This window comes from Phodopus roborovskii, unplaced genomic scaffold, assembly GCF_943737965.1.
Source record: "Phodopus roborovskii unplaced genomic scaffold, PHOROB, whole genome shotgun sequence".
Taxonomy (NCBI): Eukaryota; Metazoa; Chordata; class Mammalia; order Rodentia; family Cricetidae; genus Phodopus; species Phodopus roborovskii.
In genome coordinates this window covers 429,688-450,049 of record NW_026125820.1, presented here as the reverse complement: position 1 = coordinate 450,049, position 20,362 = coordinate 429,688, and the positions used below count along the sequence as shown (strand labels likewise).

The following is a 20,362-nucleotide window of genomic DNA, read 5'->3' as shown; positions in this document are numbered from 1 at the left end:
GATCCAGGGAAAGCCCACAACCCACTAGGAGAAAATAAAGCCAAAGAGCCAGTGGTTTTCATGGGGTGTGCATTCAAAAGTAGCTAACTCCTGTGGCATTTGGAAGCCAAATGTCTGTGGAGTTTGCTGCAAAGGGGCTGCAACAAAAAAAATCCCAGACTTGTTCAGAAAGTTTGGGGAAAAGAAAGGAAAACCCAGCTGGTAGGACAGTGACTCCATCCCTGTACAGCTCTGGCCTGGGCCAGTGGCTGCAAAGCCACCGGCAAGTGGCTTTTTCGTGAATTCTAATTGGTCTTAATAATAAAAACGCAGAGTCATAATTTGGGGTAAATGCTGAAAGACCAGAGAAGTAGTCAGTCATTAGAGAGAGATATTAGTTCTACCAAATCCTCAGATTGAAGGGGCTGAGCTCCTGTCTCCTCCTGCCTTATATTCTTCTCACAGCCTAGCCATATCACTTCCTGTCTCCACCTCCATAGTTCTGGGAATGAAGTGGTATGCTTCTCAAGTACTGCGATCCCATGAACTGGAATGAAAGGTATGTGACACCACTGCCTGTCTCCTGTAGTTAACTAGTGGCTAGCTTTATTTGTTAGTGCACAATCTCCACTCCTTTAATTGGTTTATTGAGGGTGGCTGAATCTCGATTGCTAAGGCACAGGCTGTGATTCCAAGGCCTGTAACTAGTACACATTTGAGGTTCTGATATGAGGGTAGGTTTAAACAGGAGGTGAAATAAATATAACTAACAAATTGGCCAAGATATGGCCCTTTCCATCACCATTCATCCTGAGTTTCTTGGCAGCCCTTTGACAATTTGTAAATATCCACAAGACAAGTTCCTTCTCTGGCAGCCCCCAAGGCTTCTCCTTAACAAGAGATTCTTGGTTAATATTAATTTCTTGGGATCTAATGCTTCTATAGTTTAATAGCCAAAAGATGAGCACCAGTGTGTATTTAGTCCTTCTAGGCAGGCCAAATACATGCCTATAATCTTCCATTCCTTGTCATGGAGAGGTAACACAGAAGGAATGTCATGAGTTCAAGACCATGTCCTAGAAGGGATGGAAAAAGAAAAAAGAATGGTATAAGCTGCATCTGTTAAAGATTCTACAGGGCCAAATAAATGACTCCACTTTAAGATTGAGGACAGTTAAAATGTTGCAAACTAGAGCCAAATTATCTTGTGCTATGGCTAGTCCATTACCTCCTTGTGAATATTTTAACCTTAGACTTACCATTACAAACCACAGCTTCCACCAATTCAAGGCTAATGATGCTTTTGGATAGCATCTGAAACCTATAGGAGCTTTCCCTGCTTTGCCTTAATACACATACTGCTACCCCACCAATGTATTTGGTAAACAATCTGACTTATAAATTTTTTTGTTCTATAACTTATAAAAAAATATCTATGTAACCAATTAACTTCAGAGTGGAACACGGGGAATCCTGAATCTGGTATCCCAGGCCATGGTCATACATACTCAGCTCCAGGATGTCACTCAATTTCCTTGAGGTGAGAACAAGTTTGACATTAACATATATATATGTCTACATCTGTATATAATATACACCTTTAACTTCATGATGTATATGTATATATATATATATACATATACATCATGAAGTTATAGCTATTTTTGTGCTTTAACTCCGAGCCAGATAAGTTGATTTTGCTACCAGGAAATATTGTTTCTACAGGTGAGCATAAAAGTCAGGCTGAGACTTAGCAATTCTCTGTGGCTTAGGGCTATGTCTAGTACAACCTGGCTATTACCCAACAAATAACACACACACACACACACACACACACACACACACACACACACACACACACACAAAGATTCTTTGGATAGATAGATCATCTAGTTCTTATAAGTAATTTATCTCTGCTGCCTTGAGGGCTTGTGATAAGAAGCCAAAGTCGTCTTTAGGGTTGGCTGAAAGGATAAAGAGTTATCTTTGCTGACATTTCCTGACCTCCAAGAGATAAAAACAGCTGGAAAAAAATCATTCCAGACTTTTGGTTACTGTCTGCAATGATAAGTTGATCTGTGTCACTCTCAGAAGCTCTAGACTTCCCATTTTCTTGCCTGCAGGTATTTTAATAAAATAAAAAATTACAAAAAAATTGAAATACTCTTTCCATATAAACCCGGCTTGTGTCTGCCTCCAAAGTTCTGGAATAAAAGGTGTGAGCTATCACACTGGGCCCACAATGGGACTGTCTAATTTGATATAGAATAATATAAAGGAACTTTGTATCTTTAACTCCAAAATTATTTATTTTTTTTCCTCTTTTAGTTTTCAATTCAGATATATGTCCTCAGGGAGCTTTGACACCATCATCTGGAACTCCTTTAACACCTGAAATCTAAACATTTAAATTTTTTTGGATACTTTGCTCCAGCTAATCCTCACATTGTCTCATCAGGATTGAAGTTTGTAGTAAGCATTTACAAACAGCTTTTGTATCCCTTGAGACCACAGGTAACCAAAGGCAGGATGAAAGCCTGGTACTTCTACTTTCATTTTGTGTCTGTCTCTACACAGGCATCTGTTTGACTGTGCATAGCCATGACAATCAGGAGGAAGTGTCTGTCTACTCAACCTACAGCATTTCCTCAGGGCCACTGTCTTAAACTCTTTGGATTCCTAGGACAGCAAATCCTCACTGATAAGAACTTAGGATGGACTGGCTACACAGCAAAGCAAAAAGTAGATAGTCCTCCCTAGAGAATGGAGGATCTGAGAGGAAATAAACAGACTAAACCTGGACCAGGACTGTTTAATTGTGCATACTTCCTGGCCCCTGCCCTCCTACATATTTTCCTTACTGACAACTCATACACAAAATAAAATAAAATAAAATAAAATAAAATAAAATAAAATAAAATAAAATAAAAATCCTATGCTCAGCCAGGTGGTGGCGGCACATGCCTTTAATCCCAGGAAGTAGAGGCAGGCAGATCTCTGTGAGTTCAGAGGCCAGCCTGGTTTACAGAGGGAGTTGCAGGACAGGGGCCAAAGCTACACAGAAACCCTGTCTTGGAGTTTAAAAATAAAAATCTTATGCTCAAATCTAAAAATTCTTGACACTGAATTTATTTATTTGTTCTTCTTTGCAATGTGGATTATATATTTTCCCTATTCTTCTTCTTTTTTTAAAGTTATTATTTATGTGGCTGTATGTGGATACCTAAGGAGACCAGATGACATCAAATCTCCAAGAGCTGGAGTTGCAGACAAGTTTTGACCAGGGAACTCACCTCAGGTCCCCAGGAAGAGCAGCATGTACTCTTAATCCACTGAGCCATTGTGAGGACTAAAGTTATGTTTTAAGTTTAAATTACTGTGCTTGTAACCTGTAAGTCCTACTTGCCCAATGACAGATAACTTCCTGGAATGCTGGAGCTATTGTTCACAAAGGTGGAAGTACAGAGCCTTGTGGGCTTTACCTTTATTAAGCATTACACTAATGTAATTCAAGACAATAATTTGGAAATTCTGGGTATGGTCCTGGCTGGTATTTAATCAAGCTTCTTTCAAATTTGGCTCAACAATTGTGATAGTTGTCTAATCCCAATGGAATTAACAACATCTCTCCATCTCCTCTTCTTTGCTTTTCACCATTACTAGTGCCTTTTGCTGTCACACTGGAGTGGGTGTCAGGCCTAGCTTACTAGGGCTTCCAGTTTTGTACTAAAACTCTAGTCACAGTCCATCCATGTCTCTATTTTCACCCTATCAGTTCTTTACTCTCTCTTCACTTAGACTTCAATATAAATTTCAACCACTGGAATATTCCCAACTTATGGTCTGTATTTAGAGAACTCATGGAGATAAGCAAATAAAGCACTGCTTTGAGAAGAGAAGTGTTCCACTTGGCAGCTAACACCAACACATATAACATTTCTTCCTTTGTCAGATGGGAAGGTTCTTTTTATTCCATATTTTCTCTTTCCTCTTTCTCCTGTTCTGTCTACAACAATTTTTAAAAGTTATCTATATTTACTCACTGTTTCACTTCATTTGTTCTTGTCATTGCAGTCACATTCCACCTCTGCACTCACTGAACTGTTCCTATCTGTTTTATCAATAAATTCTTTATTCTAAGTATCTGTCTGAGATTTCATACCATTTTGCCTGCCAGCTATCCAGGATAGAATTGATCACTTCTTCCCCCTGAAGTACTCATACCTCTTATTGCTTCTCTTTAAAACTTTTATATTTCAATTATGTGTTTATGTGTGAGTCTGGAACCAAACTAATCCCCACAAAAACAGCACATGTTTTTAAGTCAATAGCCACATCTCCAGCTCCCACTTTCTTCTCTAGAATGAATATTCCTAGTAGTCCACTTCTCCTTTATCTGCCCCCCACTTTTTCTGAGACAGGGTTGATCTGTGCATTCCTGACTGCTCTGTAGATGGAAGGGAGCATACAAAAAATACCTTGGCCTAAGAACCACCATTTTGACTTCAGACTCCATTTTACCCTTAGGGTGAAATGGGAAGCAGAAAAACTTCCAATAGCTGACCAAACTCCTCCTTTGACAATAGAAACAGCATGTTATGTCCCTTAGTTCTTCAAAACATTATGGCTTATCCTAATAACAGAAAGAAAAAATGAATATGATTGGTTGGATTGAAAGGCTTACATTCTGTGTGGGTTGACAATGTTGAAACATACAAGGAATGACCCCAATTTGCCTCCTGTTTGGTGAAAATTGTAACTTGGCAATTTTTGTGCTTATAAACCACACTTCTTCCCTGGCTTGGGACTGCCAGGAGAAGCAAGGCTCCTGAGTTCTTGTCCTGCAGCCCTGATCCATCATCTGCTTATGTCATGAAGTATTAAAGATTTTGGGACCCATAGGATTGTCTCTCTCCTTCCTCACAGCCCACAAGAGACAAAGTGAAACACAGACCAGGCTTGCTTTGAACTCAGAGATCAGGCTGCTTCTGCCTCCTGAGTCCTAGAATTAAAAGTGTGTGCCACCACTGCCCTGCTAAACTGCCCATTCTTAAGTGTGGGTTTCCTTAGAAGTCTGTTTTTTTCATACTTTTCACATTCCCTATATACTTACAAGATCATTTACATACCAGCTGAGGTCCCCCCTCAACACACACGTATGTTCACATATTCACTACACTTGCTGTCTCCAAAGATGTTTCTGTTTGGTGTCTTTTCTGCAAAGGGCTTTCATTATGTACCCACCTTCCCAAGCCAGACTTCTAGCATCACTCTATCTTTTATTCCTCACATTCAAGCCCAGACCTTTCTGTTGATATTTTTTTCCAATAATTTCAGCTGACATCCTGGTCCTTATTATGCCTTTTTGATGGGTGCTTTGGAGACAGCATCTATATAGACTCGAGTGATCTTGAAATTGTGGCTATCCTATCTGCCTTTCCAGTGCTAGAATTACTGGCATGCATGGCATGCATGATACCTGACTTAGTATGTCATCTTTTTAAAGGATCCTCCGTTCCCAAATGCAGTCTCTTCACAGAGCCAGAAAGGTTCTTTAAAAATGGAAATTTTGGGCAGGTGAGATGGCTTAGTTAATAAAGGCACATGAAGCCAAACCAGAGTTTGATTCCTAGGACTCATAAAATGCAAAAAGAAAGTCAGCTCCTTCCAGTCATCCACATTAAAACATTTTTATGTAAAATTTTTTCAGGTATGCTGCAGCAGTTCTAGGATTGCCCAAGATTCAAGGTCAGGCTGGTTTACATAGCAGTCCCAGAATAGCCATTGCTACACAGTAAACCATGTCTCAAATAAACTTAAAAGAAACAAGAGTAACTTTTATCATGTTTCTCTTAGGCTTATCAATTTTTAGACAATTATGAGACAATGACTCTATTTGTAAAATACCTTCTGGAAGTTCCAGAGATGGAATAATTCAAGGTTCCGCCCAGCGTACTAAGTGGGTTACCACTTGAGCTATGCAACCAGCTGGCCTTATCTCTGGGCAAACCCCTTGCCTCTGCTTCCCAGGTGCAAGTGCTAGCATTACAGGTGTGACCACTATGCTCAGGTTTTGTTGTTTTGTTTTCTTTAGTTCGGGTTAATTTTAAATTAACAGTCCTCTCTCTTTGACTTCTCAAATGCTGGGATGACAGGTGATTCCCTGACTTAGAAATTTCTTGTTACTTTTAGGGTCAAGTTCAGTACACAGCATTTATGACTTAAGTTTCAATGCATTCACTCTCTTCTGAATTGTGAATTACTAGAAAACAAATCTGCAGCCTCAACTTATCTGTGGGTTGAAAGATTTATCTTCCTCCTTTCTTTATCTAAACCACATTGCACTCAACTTTACATATTAACTGAAAATTAACTTCTAGAAAAGTGATATGCCTTGAGTTAGAATTCCCAGAAATCTAGCATATACAGTATTTACCAGTGTTGTTTTTTAGTTCCCCAGCCTCTAGGTCCATAAGGACAGAACTAGGCTTTCTTAAAACTTTACATGGGAGGATGAGACACAAAATAGTTCAACTATTTGTTGAATAACTATTTTCTTTTGAATGACAGTGGCCAGGGAGTATATCAGGAAAGGGACAGAGGAATGCGGGGTACTTCAAGGTATGTAGGCTCTTTCATAAACGTTTTTTTAAAGATAGTGTTTCACGTAGCCAAGTTATCTCAAACTCACTACCTAGCAGAGACAGGCCTTGCATTCTTGATCACACTGTGTCTGCGTCGTCGTCCCCCGCCCTCCCCCGACTCCCCTAGCTGGGAAAACAGGCCGCTCTTCCATAAACTGGCCCAGAAGAGCAGGTTTTCCGCATGCAGAGTTGTTGGATCCCGTGCCACTGGAACCTATTGGACACCTGGAAAATCCTAGAACTGGATCTGTTTCTGTCTCACGCGATGTTTGCGAAACCAGCCTGGGACATTCCCCTGGCTCCAGAGATCCGCCCAGTCACCTCTGCTTCTCCTTCGAGGCCCCGCCCCTCCCCGGAAGTTACTTGGGCCCTTCCGGAACTTCTGGGTCAAGCGGCTGCAGCGTCACCAGACGAGCCGGAGCGGGCCCGGCAGAGCAGCCGCTGCCACCGCCAACGAACCGGCCGCCGCGCGGAGTCCAGCAGCGCGCCGGGCAGCCCAGCGGTCGGGCCCAGCGGTCGGGCCGAGGGCAACGCGACGCGGACGAGGCGGAGCCCGCAGCGGTGCGGGGGCCGGGGGGCGGGCCGGGGGTGGCCCCGGGCTCATGGAAGCACCCGAGCGGGCTGGCGGCGGGGAGCCCCCCGAACCTGGCGGGCGGCCGGGCCTGGGCCCACGGGCCTTCGTGCCTCAGAAGGAGATCGTGTACAACAAGCTTCTGCCCTACGCCGAGCGGCTGGACGCGGAGTCCGACATGCAGCTGGCGCAGATCAAGAGCAACCTGGGCCGGGCTGTGCAGCTCCAGGAGCTGTGGCCGGGCAGCCTCTTCTGGACCCGGAAACTCTCTACGTAAGTTGGCCGAGGCTGCGGACGGGCCGCTCTCTTTGTTTGAGCTGCGGCTGCTCAACTTTGTTTTGTTCAGGCAACGCTGGCCTAGTGCAGGGTTCCAGGGCCGCGGCCGACCCCGGGAGGCACCCCAGCCTCTTGGCTCTTTCTGCGCGGGACTTCTGGGTACTGCCGGTCGCCCCTCATGGCCAGAGTTCTGGTCGTTTCTTTCACCTGTCGGGCTTTAGGGAACCTCAGGGGTTCCGGTACAGAGCGAGGAACTCTCCTTTGGCTCTCCTTGGAGTTCTGCGCGAATATCTCTGCAGGGTAGAGAGGTCCTGTCTTTGGGGAAGCAGCTCCTGACTTCACTTCTGTATTTCCTCTACTTCTTCCTTCCCCGACGATCTCCTAAACCGTATTGCGAGTGGGAAGGAGGCCGTAGGGAGAGGAGACTAAGAGGTTTTGGGGTGTGTGTGCGCTCGTGCATGTTTGTCTTGTGTGTTGTCTGTGTTGCTTTGTTTGGTGTGTGTGTGTGGAGGGGGGGGTCCTCCGCACGTTTGTCTGTGTGTCTTGTGTGTTGTCTCTGTTTTGTTTGGGGGGGTGTTGCTTCTCTGGATTTAATTGAAACGATTGATTTCAAATAGGTGATCAGCTCATTCTCGGGTTCAGTAGACGTTGATGTTGAGAATGTTGTCTTAGAATCCTAGGAAAGCGTATGTTCCGGTTGTGACATTTCCTCGGTCGAGACTTTGCTGATTCTAAGTGAAATAGTGAAAAAAAAAAAAAAAAAAAAAACGCTTTCAGGTTGTCCCAGGGCTTTGCGGAATGTGTGCTTTTGAATTGGTCAGATGAATGTTAACGACCTTAACCTTAATTTCAGAGTTCGTTTTTATTCTGTGTACATTAACTACAGATTACAGTGCCAGCGGAATTAGAGCTAGGGAAAAGTAATGCTGGAGTAAAACGTTTGGAGAGATCATTTGCTTTATATACACCTTTATGGTGGCAGAACTTTATGTAAGAATTTTGCTGTTTTGTTTGAGACTGTATGTTTATGCATGTGGTTACCCGTGAGTGATCACACAGGGCATTTTGTTTACCAGAATCTGCTGAGTGAACTGGGTGATGACTCAGGGTTTTATAATGCAATTGTCGGCTGTACCGCCCCTGGGATAATTCTTATGTACTAATTATTAGGGGTACTCTGACAGGTTTTTCGTACTCCCTGAGAGGGTGGAAATAGCCCTCTTTTAATTAAAAGATGTAAAAACTGAAACACTTAATTTGCTCTTCTTAGAGTGACCATAAAATGTCAAGATTGACAGATTTTTTTAAAGATCCATAAAAGTGGAGATCAATTGAACCAAAGAAAACCCACTTTTTATGTGGTTAAATTTTAAATGCTTCTTCACGTTTTACCCTAGGTGTTGATGTAACTTGAGCACACTAAAAATAAAATTTGTTAGCTGGGGTGTAGACCTTTCTAAAATCGCTTTGATAGACTTGCCAAAGAATATTGCTTTCACAGGGTATAATCAACTTCTTTTTCGTGTACAATATGCCAATGTGTGAAAACATCCAGTTTGGATTTATAAGCATAATTAAATGGTTTTCCAATTTCTGCTTAATGAGTTTGGTAAATAGCACAAGGTTTTGTTACTGTTTTGGCTGAAGTAACATTACTAAGGAAGGGCTAAAAATACAATGGAGATACACCATATGGTGTATGTAAGGCAGTATTGCTGTTTAGATAGCTGTTAACTTTTTTTTTTTTTTTTTTTTTTTTTTTTTTTATGTGAATAGCCTGCAAGTAGTGCTATCAGATAGAATAATTTTGGGATGATGGTTAAATGCTGGAAACCCATTTTTGGAACTGCATAACTTTTTTTTTTTTTTTTTTTTTATGTGAATAGCCTGCAAGTAGTGCTATCAGATAGAATAATTTTGGGATGATGGTTAAATGCTGGAAACCCATTTTTGGAACTGCATTGCTATGTGACATTTTTAATTTGATAGGGCATGCTGTAATCTTTGGTGTTTTTTCCATTCTAAGTCATATTAAGGTGCCTGTTAGTTGTGATTCGCCCCCTCCCCCCCCACACTTTTTAAAAGCCCAGTGTATTGTTTAGCATTTAGCAGTGATCATGTTTAGTATTTCCTAGAAGAAATGTAGTAATAGAAAATTCATTCTTCCCACCAACTCTGGAAATGTGCTACTTAAAAATGCCTTTCTGTTTTCTTGTGAATGAAAATTATTTAGTGGGCTAAATAATTCCTAGAAACTATTTTTGCTTTGATAATCTGTTATTTTAATATTTGTTAATTTTGGAGGGTTTCATATAAACCAGTTGTGATTCCCCTCATCCCTCCCCACCACCACCACCTTGAGATCAGGCTGGTGTGGGATGACATTCGTCTACCTGATTGTACCTCCAAATTGTTGAATTACTGACAAGAAATAACATGCCTAGCCTAACCTCTGTTTTTGAGACAGGTTTGCTTCAAACTTAAACTCCTGACCCCTGCTTTCACCTCCCAAGTGCCAGCAATTCAAAAATAGCCAGTTTCCTTTTTATTGGCTAAATGGGTCTTTGTGCCAGAACCTCATTTTTGGTTCTAATTTGAATAACTTTTTTAATTAAAAGACTTTTTTTTTTAACCTCATACATTTTCAATAAAATTTATTTATTTTATTATTATTGTGTATGTGTGGTGGCAGTCAGAAGACAACTCTAAGGAATGGACTCCCTCCTACTGTCCCACTGTGGCTTCCTGGGATCAAAGTCAAGTTTTTAGGGTTGCTTGCCAAATGCTTTTACCTGAGGAACCATCTTGTTGATTCTGAACATTTTTATTATGGAAAATATCAAACATACAAAAGAGAACAGTAATATAATGAATATCATTTTATATATACCAACAATCATCAACCCATATTTATGTTTATACATTCTTGCTGTAGAAACCTTCTATTTCATTGCTGACTTAAATAAAAAAAAAAATCACTAGAAAATGAAATGAAACTCCTTTTGAAAACATCCCAGATTGCTGACAATATTCCACTGGACAGCCTACAAGAGAAGAACATGAAACATTTCCAACTATTCTTGTTTACAGTAGAATACTATTCTCATACCTATTTCACAGCAGCAATGGTTATTAGGTTGGTTTTTTTTTTTTTTTTGTTCTTTTTTGTTTTGTTTTTTCCTTAAAAATAAAAGTCTTTGTTACTCCTGGTCCATTGCCACATGAAATACAGCAGCCATACACTCCTGTCTCAAAGGACAATGCTGCTACTCCTGCTTCCCCACATTTCCTGCCACGAAAACCTAAAATCCCTCTGAAACCATGGGCCAAAATAAATCTTACCAATCTTAAAGGATTTTTACACACACCTTTTTACACACACCTTTTTAAACTTTCATAATTTTACTATTTTTATTTTATGTGTATGGGTGTTTTGTCTACAGTTAAGGCCAGAAGATCAAAGTCACGTATGATTTTGATGGAGCCATCTTTTACCCGCTCCCTCAAGACGTTTTAAAACTAAAGAACATGTCTTTGTTATACATATGCATATGCATATACATATACATATACATACATACACACCTTGGCTGGGTCACACATATACTAAGCAAGTGGTCTACCACAGTTATACTTCCACTCTGAAGTACATGTTCTTATTGAAGTGGATGAGTTTTTCTTGATTTGACTATTTGAATAAAGATGCTGACTCTGTAGCCCAGGATACCTTAGAGCTCACCCTGTAGATGAGGGAGGCCTGAAACTCATTCACAGTGCTCTTCCTGCTTTAGTCTTCTGAGTAGTGGGTTATAGAGTATGAGACATCACATTGAGCTGCACAATAAATAAATAAACAATAAAATTGAGAGCTGCCTTCCTTTCTTCCTTCTTTCTTTCTTATTTTTTGAGACAGGGTTTCTTTGTGTAGCCTTGGCTATCCTGGTACTCACTTTGTAGACCAGGCTGGGCTTGAACTCAAAGATCTGCCTGCCTCTTCCTCCTGAATGCTGGGATTAAAGGTGTGGGCTACCACTGCCTGGCAAGAAAGGTGCTTTTCAGCAAAAACTTCTGAAACCTTCTAATTGTCAACTTTCTTTTGAGAAAAATTCAAATTCATTTGTAGTTGCTAGGTCTCCAACCCTGGAAGTAAAGGCTTGGAGTGCCTCTTTAACACATCAAAGTGAACGTGGCCATCAGGTTCTCCCACCATCCTTCAGCCCCCGCTTATTACAGTGTCCTGAAGTCTCCAGCCTAGTGGGTTGGACTGCTCTTCCCTACATAACTCTACCATTTTGGTTACCCAGCCCTTTTGTACCTTTGTCTGCTGTGCTGCACCTTGTTCCCCTCTCTTCCCTCTCCTCTTGTCAATTCAAACTTGTAATTCTTCTGTTTTCCACATTGAAGCTTATAGAAAACCAACTGTTATTTTGTACTAACAGCAAGTTAAGAACATAGTAATGAAAACAACAAAGTAAGCAGCAGCAACAAAAGCCCCTTGTATTGGTTTCTGGAGTGTTAAAATCAGCACACAGATTCCCTTTTGGGGTCTTTCTTGGCTTGGCTATTTCCATATTTGGTCTATGCTCAGTATTTCTCTTTTGATCCGAATTTTCATGCTTTTGTGTGCATATCTTCCCCTCTAGTACTGTGAGGATTATTTTTACTTCTTCAGCCTTCTACCCCCAGCATTTAGGAGTGGTATTCATTGTTAGAATTAGTTTTTTGTTCTTTGTAACCCAAACATTAGCAAATCTAAGGAATTGTTAATGTTACATTCAAAATTTAAAAAGTGAATGGTAGTTTATATTCATTTTAATACTGGGTTCAAAAGAAAGTATATCTGAAGCACTTGGAAGGCAGAGGCAGGCAAATCTCAGTGAGTTCTACAAAGGAGTTCCAGGACAGCCAGAGCTATTATACAGAGAAACGGGGGGTGGGGTGGGGTGTGTGTAGTATATCTTTAACCAAAGAGTTTGAAGGACAGTCTGGTTACCAAAAAAAAAAAAAAAAAAAATTAGTGTTTCACAACCCCAAAGGGGTATTTAGGAGTGATATTCATTAAAGTAGATTATGTTGGTTACATCAAGGAATTTGACTTTGCTTGTTTTTTTCTCTCCCCTCAGTGCTGGGGATTGAGCCCCGAGGCCTCATTAAAAACATGCTAGTCTGGTTTTCTATTACTGAACTTCATCTAGACTTTTTTAAAAATAAATCTTTTGAGTTTTAAAATAAATTATACTTTTAGTCATTTAGTTATATTCCATTTAGATTATTGAATTATTAGATTATTAAAAAATTTTATAGTAGTATCATTAAATTTGAATAACTACCCTTTTTGGCTAATTTGCTTGTATTTCACAATAGCTGAGTTCTAAGCATTTGAGATAAAAGTATAACAAAGACATGTTCTTTAGTTTTAAAACGTCTTGAGGGAGCGGGTAAAAGATGGCTCCATCAAAATCATACGTGACTTTGATCTTCTGGCCTTAACTGTAGACAAAACACCCATACACATAAAATAAAAATAGTAAAATTATGAAAGTTTAAAAAGGTGTGTGTGTGTGTGTGTGTGTGTGTAAATCCTTTAAGGTTGGTAAGATTTATTTTGGCCCATGGTTTCAGAGGGATTTTAGGTTTTCGTGGCAGGAAATGTGGGGAAGCAGGAGTAGCAGCATTGTCCTTTGAGACAGGAGTGTATGGCTGCTGTATTTCATGTGGCAATGGACCAGGAGGTAACAAAGACTTTTATTTTTAAGGAAAAAACAAAACAAAAAAGAACGAACAAAAAAAAAAAAAAAAAAAAAAAAAAACCAACCTAATAACCATTGCTGCTGTGAAATAGGTATGAGAATAGTATTCTACTGTAAACAAGAATAGTTGGAAATGTTTCATGTTCTTCTCTTGTAGGCTGTCCAGTGGAATATTGTCAGCAATCTGGGATGTTTTCAAAAGGAGTTTCATTTCATTTTCTAGTGATTTTTTTTTTTTTTTATTTAAGTCAGCAATGAAATAGAAGGTTTCTACAGCAAGAATGTATAAACATAAATATGGGTTCATATTTTTGGCAGTTATATATTTTTTTTGTTTCTCCACTCAAATGGCTTTTTTAGTGGAGTTGATATTTTTGGAAGACTCTTTTTCAAAAAAAAATGTTTATTTTTATCTTATCTGCATTGATGTTTGTGTGAAGGCGAAGGATCCCCTGGAACTGGAGTTACAGACAATTGTGAGCTACCATGTGGTTTTGGGAGTTGAACCCTGATCTTCTGAAAAAAACGGCTTCTAGCCTTATTTTGGAAGATTTCTCCCCTCCTAGACCCCCCTCCCCAAGACATGGTTTCTCTGTACTGCTTTGGAGGTTGTCCTGGATCTTGCTCTGTAGTCCCGGCTGGCCTCCACAGAGATCCACCTGCCTCTGCCTCCCAAATGCTGGGATTAAAGGCATGAGGTACTGACCTGGCATTTTGGAAGATTGTTAAAGACTGAATGGATTAATTTACCTATGCTGTGAGTAAATAGGATCTAGCCTTGGGCATGCTAGGCAAGTGTATCACTGAGCCTCTGAAAGAGCTTACTTAGTATAGCTTGTATTCTGAAGGTCAGAAGAATACTTGCAGAAGCCCTAGCAAACAAAATGACAACTTGTTAACTTGTAATAGATGAAGTTCACTATCTGTATAAGCAGGAGAAAAGTTACCTCTTGCATGGATTATAAATAGGGTAGGTATTTTATGTTCTTTTGATACATAATCTCAAACTGTAGTCCCCAGCTGGCCAGAAACTCACCCTTTGGCAGCTCTCTTCCTACCTCAACCTCCTGAGGCTGAGGTTTATAAAAAGCATGAGCCACCCCATTGTTACCGTAGTCAGGACTTTGCTGTTTGATATAGAATCTTGGGTTCTGTGTGTTTGGATGTGCTCTATTCTGTCATTAATCCATAGCTTTAACCCAAGAACATTCATTTTAAGATCTTTTCACTTAAAATAATCTTTTTATTTTATTTTCTCAACACAGTTCCACATTCCCACTCAGGAGAAGTAGTCAGAGGCCAATTTTCAGGAGCTGGTGAGCTTGAGAGATCAAACTCAGCCAGCCAAATCAGGCTTGGTGGTCCAGCTCTCTTATCTGCTGAGGTACCTCCCTGGCCCATGTCTTTCTTTTTTTAATGCGAGATAGTTGCAGAATTTCATTTGCATTTTCATTACATCATATAATTTCCACATAAGAAGTCAGGATGAAAAGATGAGGAAATAATCATTAAGACACATTTGTTACTAATTAAGGATGGGCTGTTTGTGACTTACTTTTATATAGGGGTGTTTTAATCCCTGGCCAGCCTGGTGTAAGAGCGAGTTCCAGAAAAGCCAGGGCTACAAAGAGAATCCCTGTCTTGAAAAACCAAACCAAAAAATGTTTTTCTGAAGCAAAACCTGCACAGGCCTGTTGTAGAGACAGCTACCTGAGAGCTGAGGAAGAAGGCCAGGAAGAACTATAGAATAAGACCAATTCAGCGAGATAGAAAACTGTTATAGGATTTAATTTTGCGTTCATTGCTCATCACCTCCCAATAAATTTGGTCATTAATCCTTTATTTAACTGCTACTTAAACTTGGTCAGATCCACCAGTTAATGTGATAAACCTGGAATTTGGACCAAATACCTATAGTTTTTCTCCTGGCTTTGTTGGAGTTTTGTTTGAGCCCAGCCTAAATATTGAGATGATTTCTAAAAACAAATGAGTAGAGTTAGGTGTGTTTGGTATACAGCTTTAAAGACTAGAGCTTGAAGGCAGAGACAAGGGAATCTTTTGAGTTTGAAGCTAGTCTGGTCTACATATGGAGTTCCGGGCCAGTCAAGGCCAGTAAGACCCTATCTCAAAAACCAAACCAAACCAACCAACAAACAAAAACTCTGGGTAGTTACAGAAACGTTGTTAGAGCAAAATTTCCTGAAGACCACCAAGATCCTCTTAATTAACTATATGTCTGTGGAAAAAGAGGAAGGTTTCCTAGCTATTATTCTGGGAAGTCTACTCCCTGAAGGCTCATGTCTATCCCTGAGGTAGGAATTAATTGGTGTCTTAGCTAGGGTTTTTATTTCTATGAAGAGACGCCATGACCATGGCAACCCTTACAAAGCAAACATTAAATTGTGGTGGCTCACTTAGGTAAGCTTCAGAGGTTCACTCCATTATCATGGCGGGACATGGCAGGGCAACAGGCAGGCAGACATGGTACTGGAGAGGTAGCTTCTGCCTGTTGATATGCAGGCAACAGGAAGTAGTATGCTACACTGGGGAATGTCTTGAGCATAGAAGACCTCAAAGCCCACCCTAACAGTGCCACTCTTCCTCCAACAAGGCTATACCTAGCCACACCTCCTAATAGTTTCACTCCCTTTGGGGTCTGTTTTCTTTCAAAATACCACAATTGGGTAAAATAGATTTTAGAAAATGTCTTTTAATGTGGGGAAATAGAGATGAATGGGTAAATTGGCCATATACATGTTAAAATCTATACTTTAAACTGAAATGATTAACTTGTCTGGTTTGATGCAGTATGCCCCACAGCTATTTGTTATTTATTATATTTCTGTTGCCTAGTATATTTCTAGCACATAAATAACACCCAATAAAATATTTCAAAAAACTGTTTCCTCGAATAATTTGGTAGAGTGCTTGCTTAGAATGCATAAAACTTGTAGTTTTTACTCCAGAGCTAAGTAAAATAGGGCATCTTAGTACCTGTCTGCAGTCCCAGCATTCCTCTGTTCTGGGATATGTGAGCAAAGTGTGTGAAGATGTGTCCCTGTTTTTACCTTGCCTGCCTAAGGAACCTGATTGGTTTAATAAAGAGCTGAATGGCCAATATCTAGGCAGAAAGAAATAGACAGGACTTCAGGGGAGAGAGAGGAACTGAATGTTAGACTCTTTGGGAACAAGCCTAAGCTAATGGTCAAGTTTTCGTAATTAATGTCATTCTTTGTGGGCTGGCAGTTTGAAGAGAAAGTCCAACTACACTCATCCTTGCTTAGTTGGGAAATAAGGAAATATTTCCTTTATCGATAGTTCTAGAGAAACATACCTGGAAAAGAATAGTAGTATTAAGGCCAATTTGATGAGTAGTTTTTTGGAAGCTATCTTTTAGAATCAGTTTGTTTAATGTGGCCAGAGTTTATTGTTAGCTTGAAGGTTTTTTTTTGGAGGGTGGAATAGAGTTTTTCTCAGTAGCCCAGCTCACAACTTCCTGTCTTATCTTTCCAGGTGCTTGGCCTGCTGACTTTACAGGCTTAGGCCACTGTGCAGAGCTTCTGAATTATTTAAGGAGCTATTGCTAGATTTGATTGATTTTGACAGTCTTAATTTTATCCCAGCCTGGGCCTAGAAATCACTAATGTAGTCAAGTAGAACTCAAACTTAATGACAGTTCTCCTGTCCTAACCTTTGAACTATTACTTTACAGGTGTAAACCATTTCATGTAAGATTTCAATTTTTTTTTTTTTTTTTTTAAAGTCTGTGTATGAGGTAGGGGAGAAGAGATCAAGGACAACTTATGTAAGAGTTCTCACCTTGTATGTTCTTGCCTTGTATGTTCCAGAGGATTGAATTCAAGTCCCCAGGCTTGGCAGTAAGTGCCTTTACTAAATGAGCCATCTGGTTGGTGTTACGAATACAGAGGTTCAGGCTGGGTCCACAGGTGTCAAGACCACGGGTGTTGGACAGCAGGCAGATGGGGAAACAGTGACCTATAGATGTGACTCATATTGAAAGTTTTATTGAGGGGGAGTTAAGAAAATAATGGAAGGAAAAAGAAACCAAACCCAGGTCCTCTGCTATAGTACTCTTGAGGCTCAGCCGTTTGTTCCAACCCTAGCTGGTTTTGTTAGTATTTAATACTCCCAGTATTTTTGACAAACTTAAATCTTTTCTCATTTCATCTATATCTTTTTTGTTGATGGGTTTTATCTTTATTTTATGTAAGCTTTTAAGATTTGAGATGGTTTCAAGTAGATCAAGCTGGCCTTAAATTCCCTATGTAGACAAGGATGACTTTGAATTTCTAGTCCTCTTGCTTTCACCCCCTTTGGCACTGGATTATTGGTGAGTGCTTTCACATCCAGTTTTACCTTGTGGATAAAATCCAGGCCTCAAGTATGCTATGCACACCCTCTACCAACAGCTCCAGCATATCACTTTTGACATCATAGATTAACAATTCACCCTTTAAAATGGATTGTAATATGCATTCTTGCATGTTTGGTGGCGCTCTTTATTTTGGACAAGGTCTTCTATAGCTCACAGGCTGACATGTATAGCTGAGGATGATTTTGAATTCTTGATCTTTTTGACTCTATTTCCCAAGTGCTAGGATTACACACAGTGCCACCATACCTGGTATGTTTCACTGCTTTTGCTCAACATAATGTTGGATTTTGGTACTTGTTGGTGCATGTATTCATTGTATGCACATGGTTGTAGAAGTGCTGGGTCACTGAAGAGGCCCTGTGTTGAATTTACTGGGGCAGGGTTAAAACATTCTTCATAGAATAGTTTTTAATAGTATTTTCTGTTACTTGAGCAGATGAATGAATTAAATCAACTTATATAGAAAGAATGTTTATTTTAGTCTGGTTCCAGCCCATGACCATTGCTCCTAAGGCCATTGATGGTAGTAGAGAGGTAGAACTGGTAGGCCTCAGGACATATCAAACTGCCCACCAAGTGGGTTAGGCTGACTGCCAACATGCCCTTGAGATCTGTCTGCCTGTTTTCTGCCTCCCCATTTACAGGAGTCATTGTTAACACCCAATTTAAACAAACATGGGTTCTGAAGTTGAACTCTTTGTCTCCTGCCAAGCAGGTAACTGAGCTATCTCCCCAGCTCAAAGACCAATTCAGATTATTTTCTTTTTGTGGTTAGTATTTTCTATATTCTTCAGAGTTACTGCCCTAGTTGATGCATGAACCTAAGAGAGTGGAACCTAAAAATGAGATAAACTAAATTCTCATGCTGCATTAGCCAACTTTATTGAGAACATTAGACAGTTTATATTCTGAGAGCATTCTGAGGATTGAGTAAAGTTATGTGAGCAAAGGTCACATGAGTTCAGGCTGTATATAGTCAAGGACAACTCATCATCTATCATCTGAGTACTAATGAAGTGAACACACTCCTGTTTCCATGGGGGTGGGGTGGGGGAGCACGGCAGACAAGAAAGCACATTCCAAGAGCAGTCCATGTTGTGGAGGAACAGAAGTTCCAAAACTCTTGTTTTCTCACAAGCTCTCATACTTTCCTTATGGTATATGAAAGATTTCTTACACAATATTTTGAGGAAAGCTGAGAAAGAACTGCTTGTGGATTGGGAGATAGAGGAAATAGATTTTTGAGGAATTCCCTTAAAATCCTTAGCTTTTTCAGCAACTCTAATATTTGAGGAAGTCTTCTTTGTTTCTTAATATAGTATTATAACTTGGATTTTAGGAATTTCGTGTAAGCAGTAGTGAACTGTAGCTCAGTTCTGTCAGTCTATTGGAGTAGTATTCTCTAACCACAGTAAAGTAGATGTGGAGCTCTGTGGGCACCAATCCTGACAAGGTCTGAGTGGGGGGATACTTCTTTGAGTTCTTCTTTTATCTTAAGCATACATAGGTCCTGATTTTTTTTTTTTTTAAAGGGATAATGTGCTTCTCATTTCTATTGCTTTTTAGATGACTGTAACACCCACACTCCTAAATTTAAAGAGACGAGGCTTCAGGAAGCTGGAAACTTGTTTAGCACCTTGGTGGCTTCATATCTTTAATTTTTTCTTGTTTAAACAGAGTTTAGCAGGCCTAGAACTTGAGATTGATTCTCTTTCAGATTCACAATAACTAAAAGGATGTGTGCATCACTGTGTCTGATTTTAGAGTGTAAATATTATTGTCATGAATCCACTTGCTTTACCGTCTAGGCGTAAGTTAAGAAACATTTACAATAATCACATCCATAGGCAAAAAAAAAAAAAAAAAGGAAATCTCAGGCCTCATTCCTCTTTCTCTTCTACTGTACATTCTGATAGAACTAAGGTGGGGGAGACAATGGCATTGTACCTTGAAACAACAGAGAAGAGCTGAATAAATTTTAGACAGCATAAGAAAGTAGAAGGGAGTATCCTTTCATTTTCATTCATTCTATCTAGTGAAAAACACAAATGATGCAAGGACCAGTTACTACTGGTAACTGCTAACTATTTACTAATAGCAGTATCAGAATCTTAGGTCTCCTTTTTTTTGCTGGGGGAGGGGGAGTATTTTGTTTTGGTATAACTAGATTATTTCTAATGATTCCTGAATGGCTTGTGTAGAAACAATTTTCTCTTAAAGCTCTGTTTTCATAGGGCAGGTTGAGTGCCCTATCACATTGTAGGTTTCAGATAATGATATCTACCTGTTTATAGATCTGCATCTATTTGGTTTTTAACAGGTACCTTTTCTGGTATGTTAATAGGCACTATAGGTAACCATTCTGTCCTGTATGACAGGGAGTTTCCTTTTGAACTAACATACCAGCCTGTTGAGGACAAGGGGTGTATCATAAATTCATAAAAAACCCAGAGACTGATATTGGGATTCAAACTTCAAGCTGAAGTTCAGAAAAGCAAAGTAGCTGTTCGCTCTTACCACAAAGGTGTGAACTATAATTCTCTTTTGGACTGATTCAATCTCGTGTAGATCTTAAACTGTCTATCTCTAAATACTGAGTCCCAGGATTAAAGGTGTGTGCCTGACTTGTATGGTTTATGGCTGACTTTGCTTTCTGAATCTTCAGGTAAGCTTTCATAAATCATATCACCACAAAGGGACAATGTACAGAAGACATTCTGTGACTACTTCCTTTTGAAACCAGGGT

General features: G+C 39.8%; 1 protein-coding gene across 2 annotated transcripts in view; it reads left to right on the top strand.

Moving 5' to 3' along the window:
- The first annotated feature begins 7,017 nt into the window (after nt 1–7,017).
- The window catches only part of Psme4 (proteasome activator subunit 4), a 117,134-nt gene continuing 103,789 nt past the window's right edge, over nt 7,018–20,362 (top strand). For both annotated transcript variants that reach the window (XM_051178757.1, XM_051178756.1), the window contains exon 1: nt 7,018–7,467. In XM_051178757.1, the coding sequence (XP_051034714.1) occupies nt 7,226–7,467 (242 nt within the window). In that variant the 5' untranslated portion in view covers nt 7,018–7,225. The remainder of the gene's footprint in view (nt 7,468–20,362) is intronic.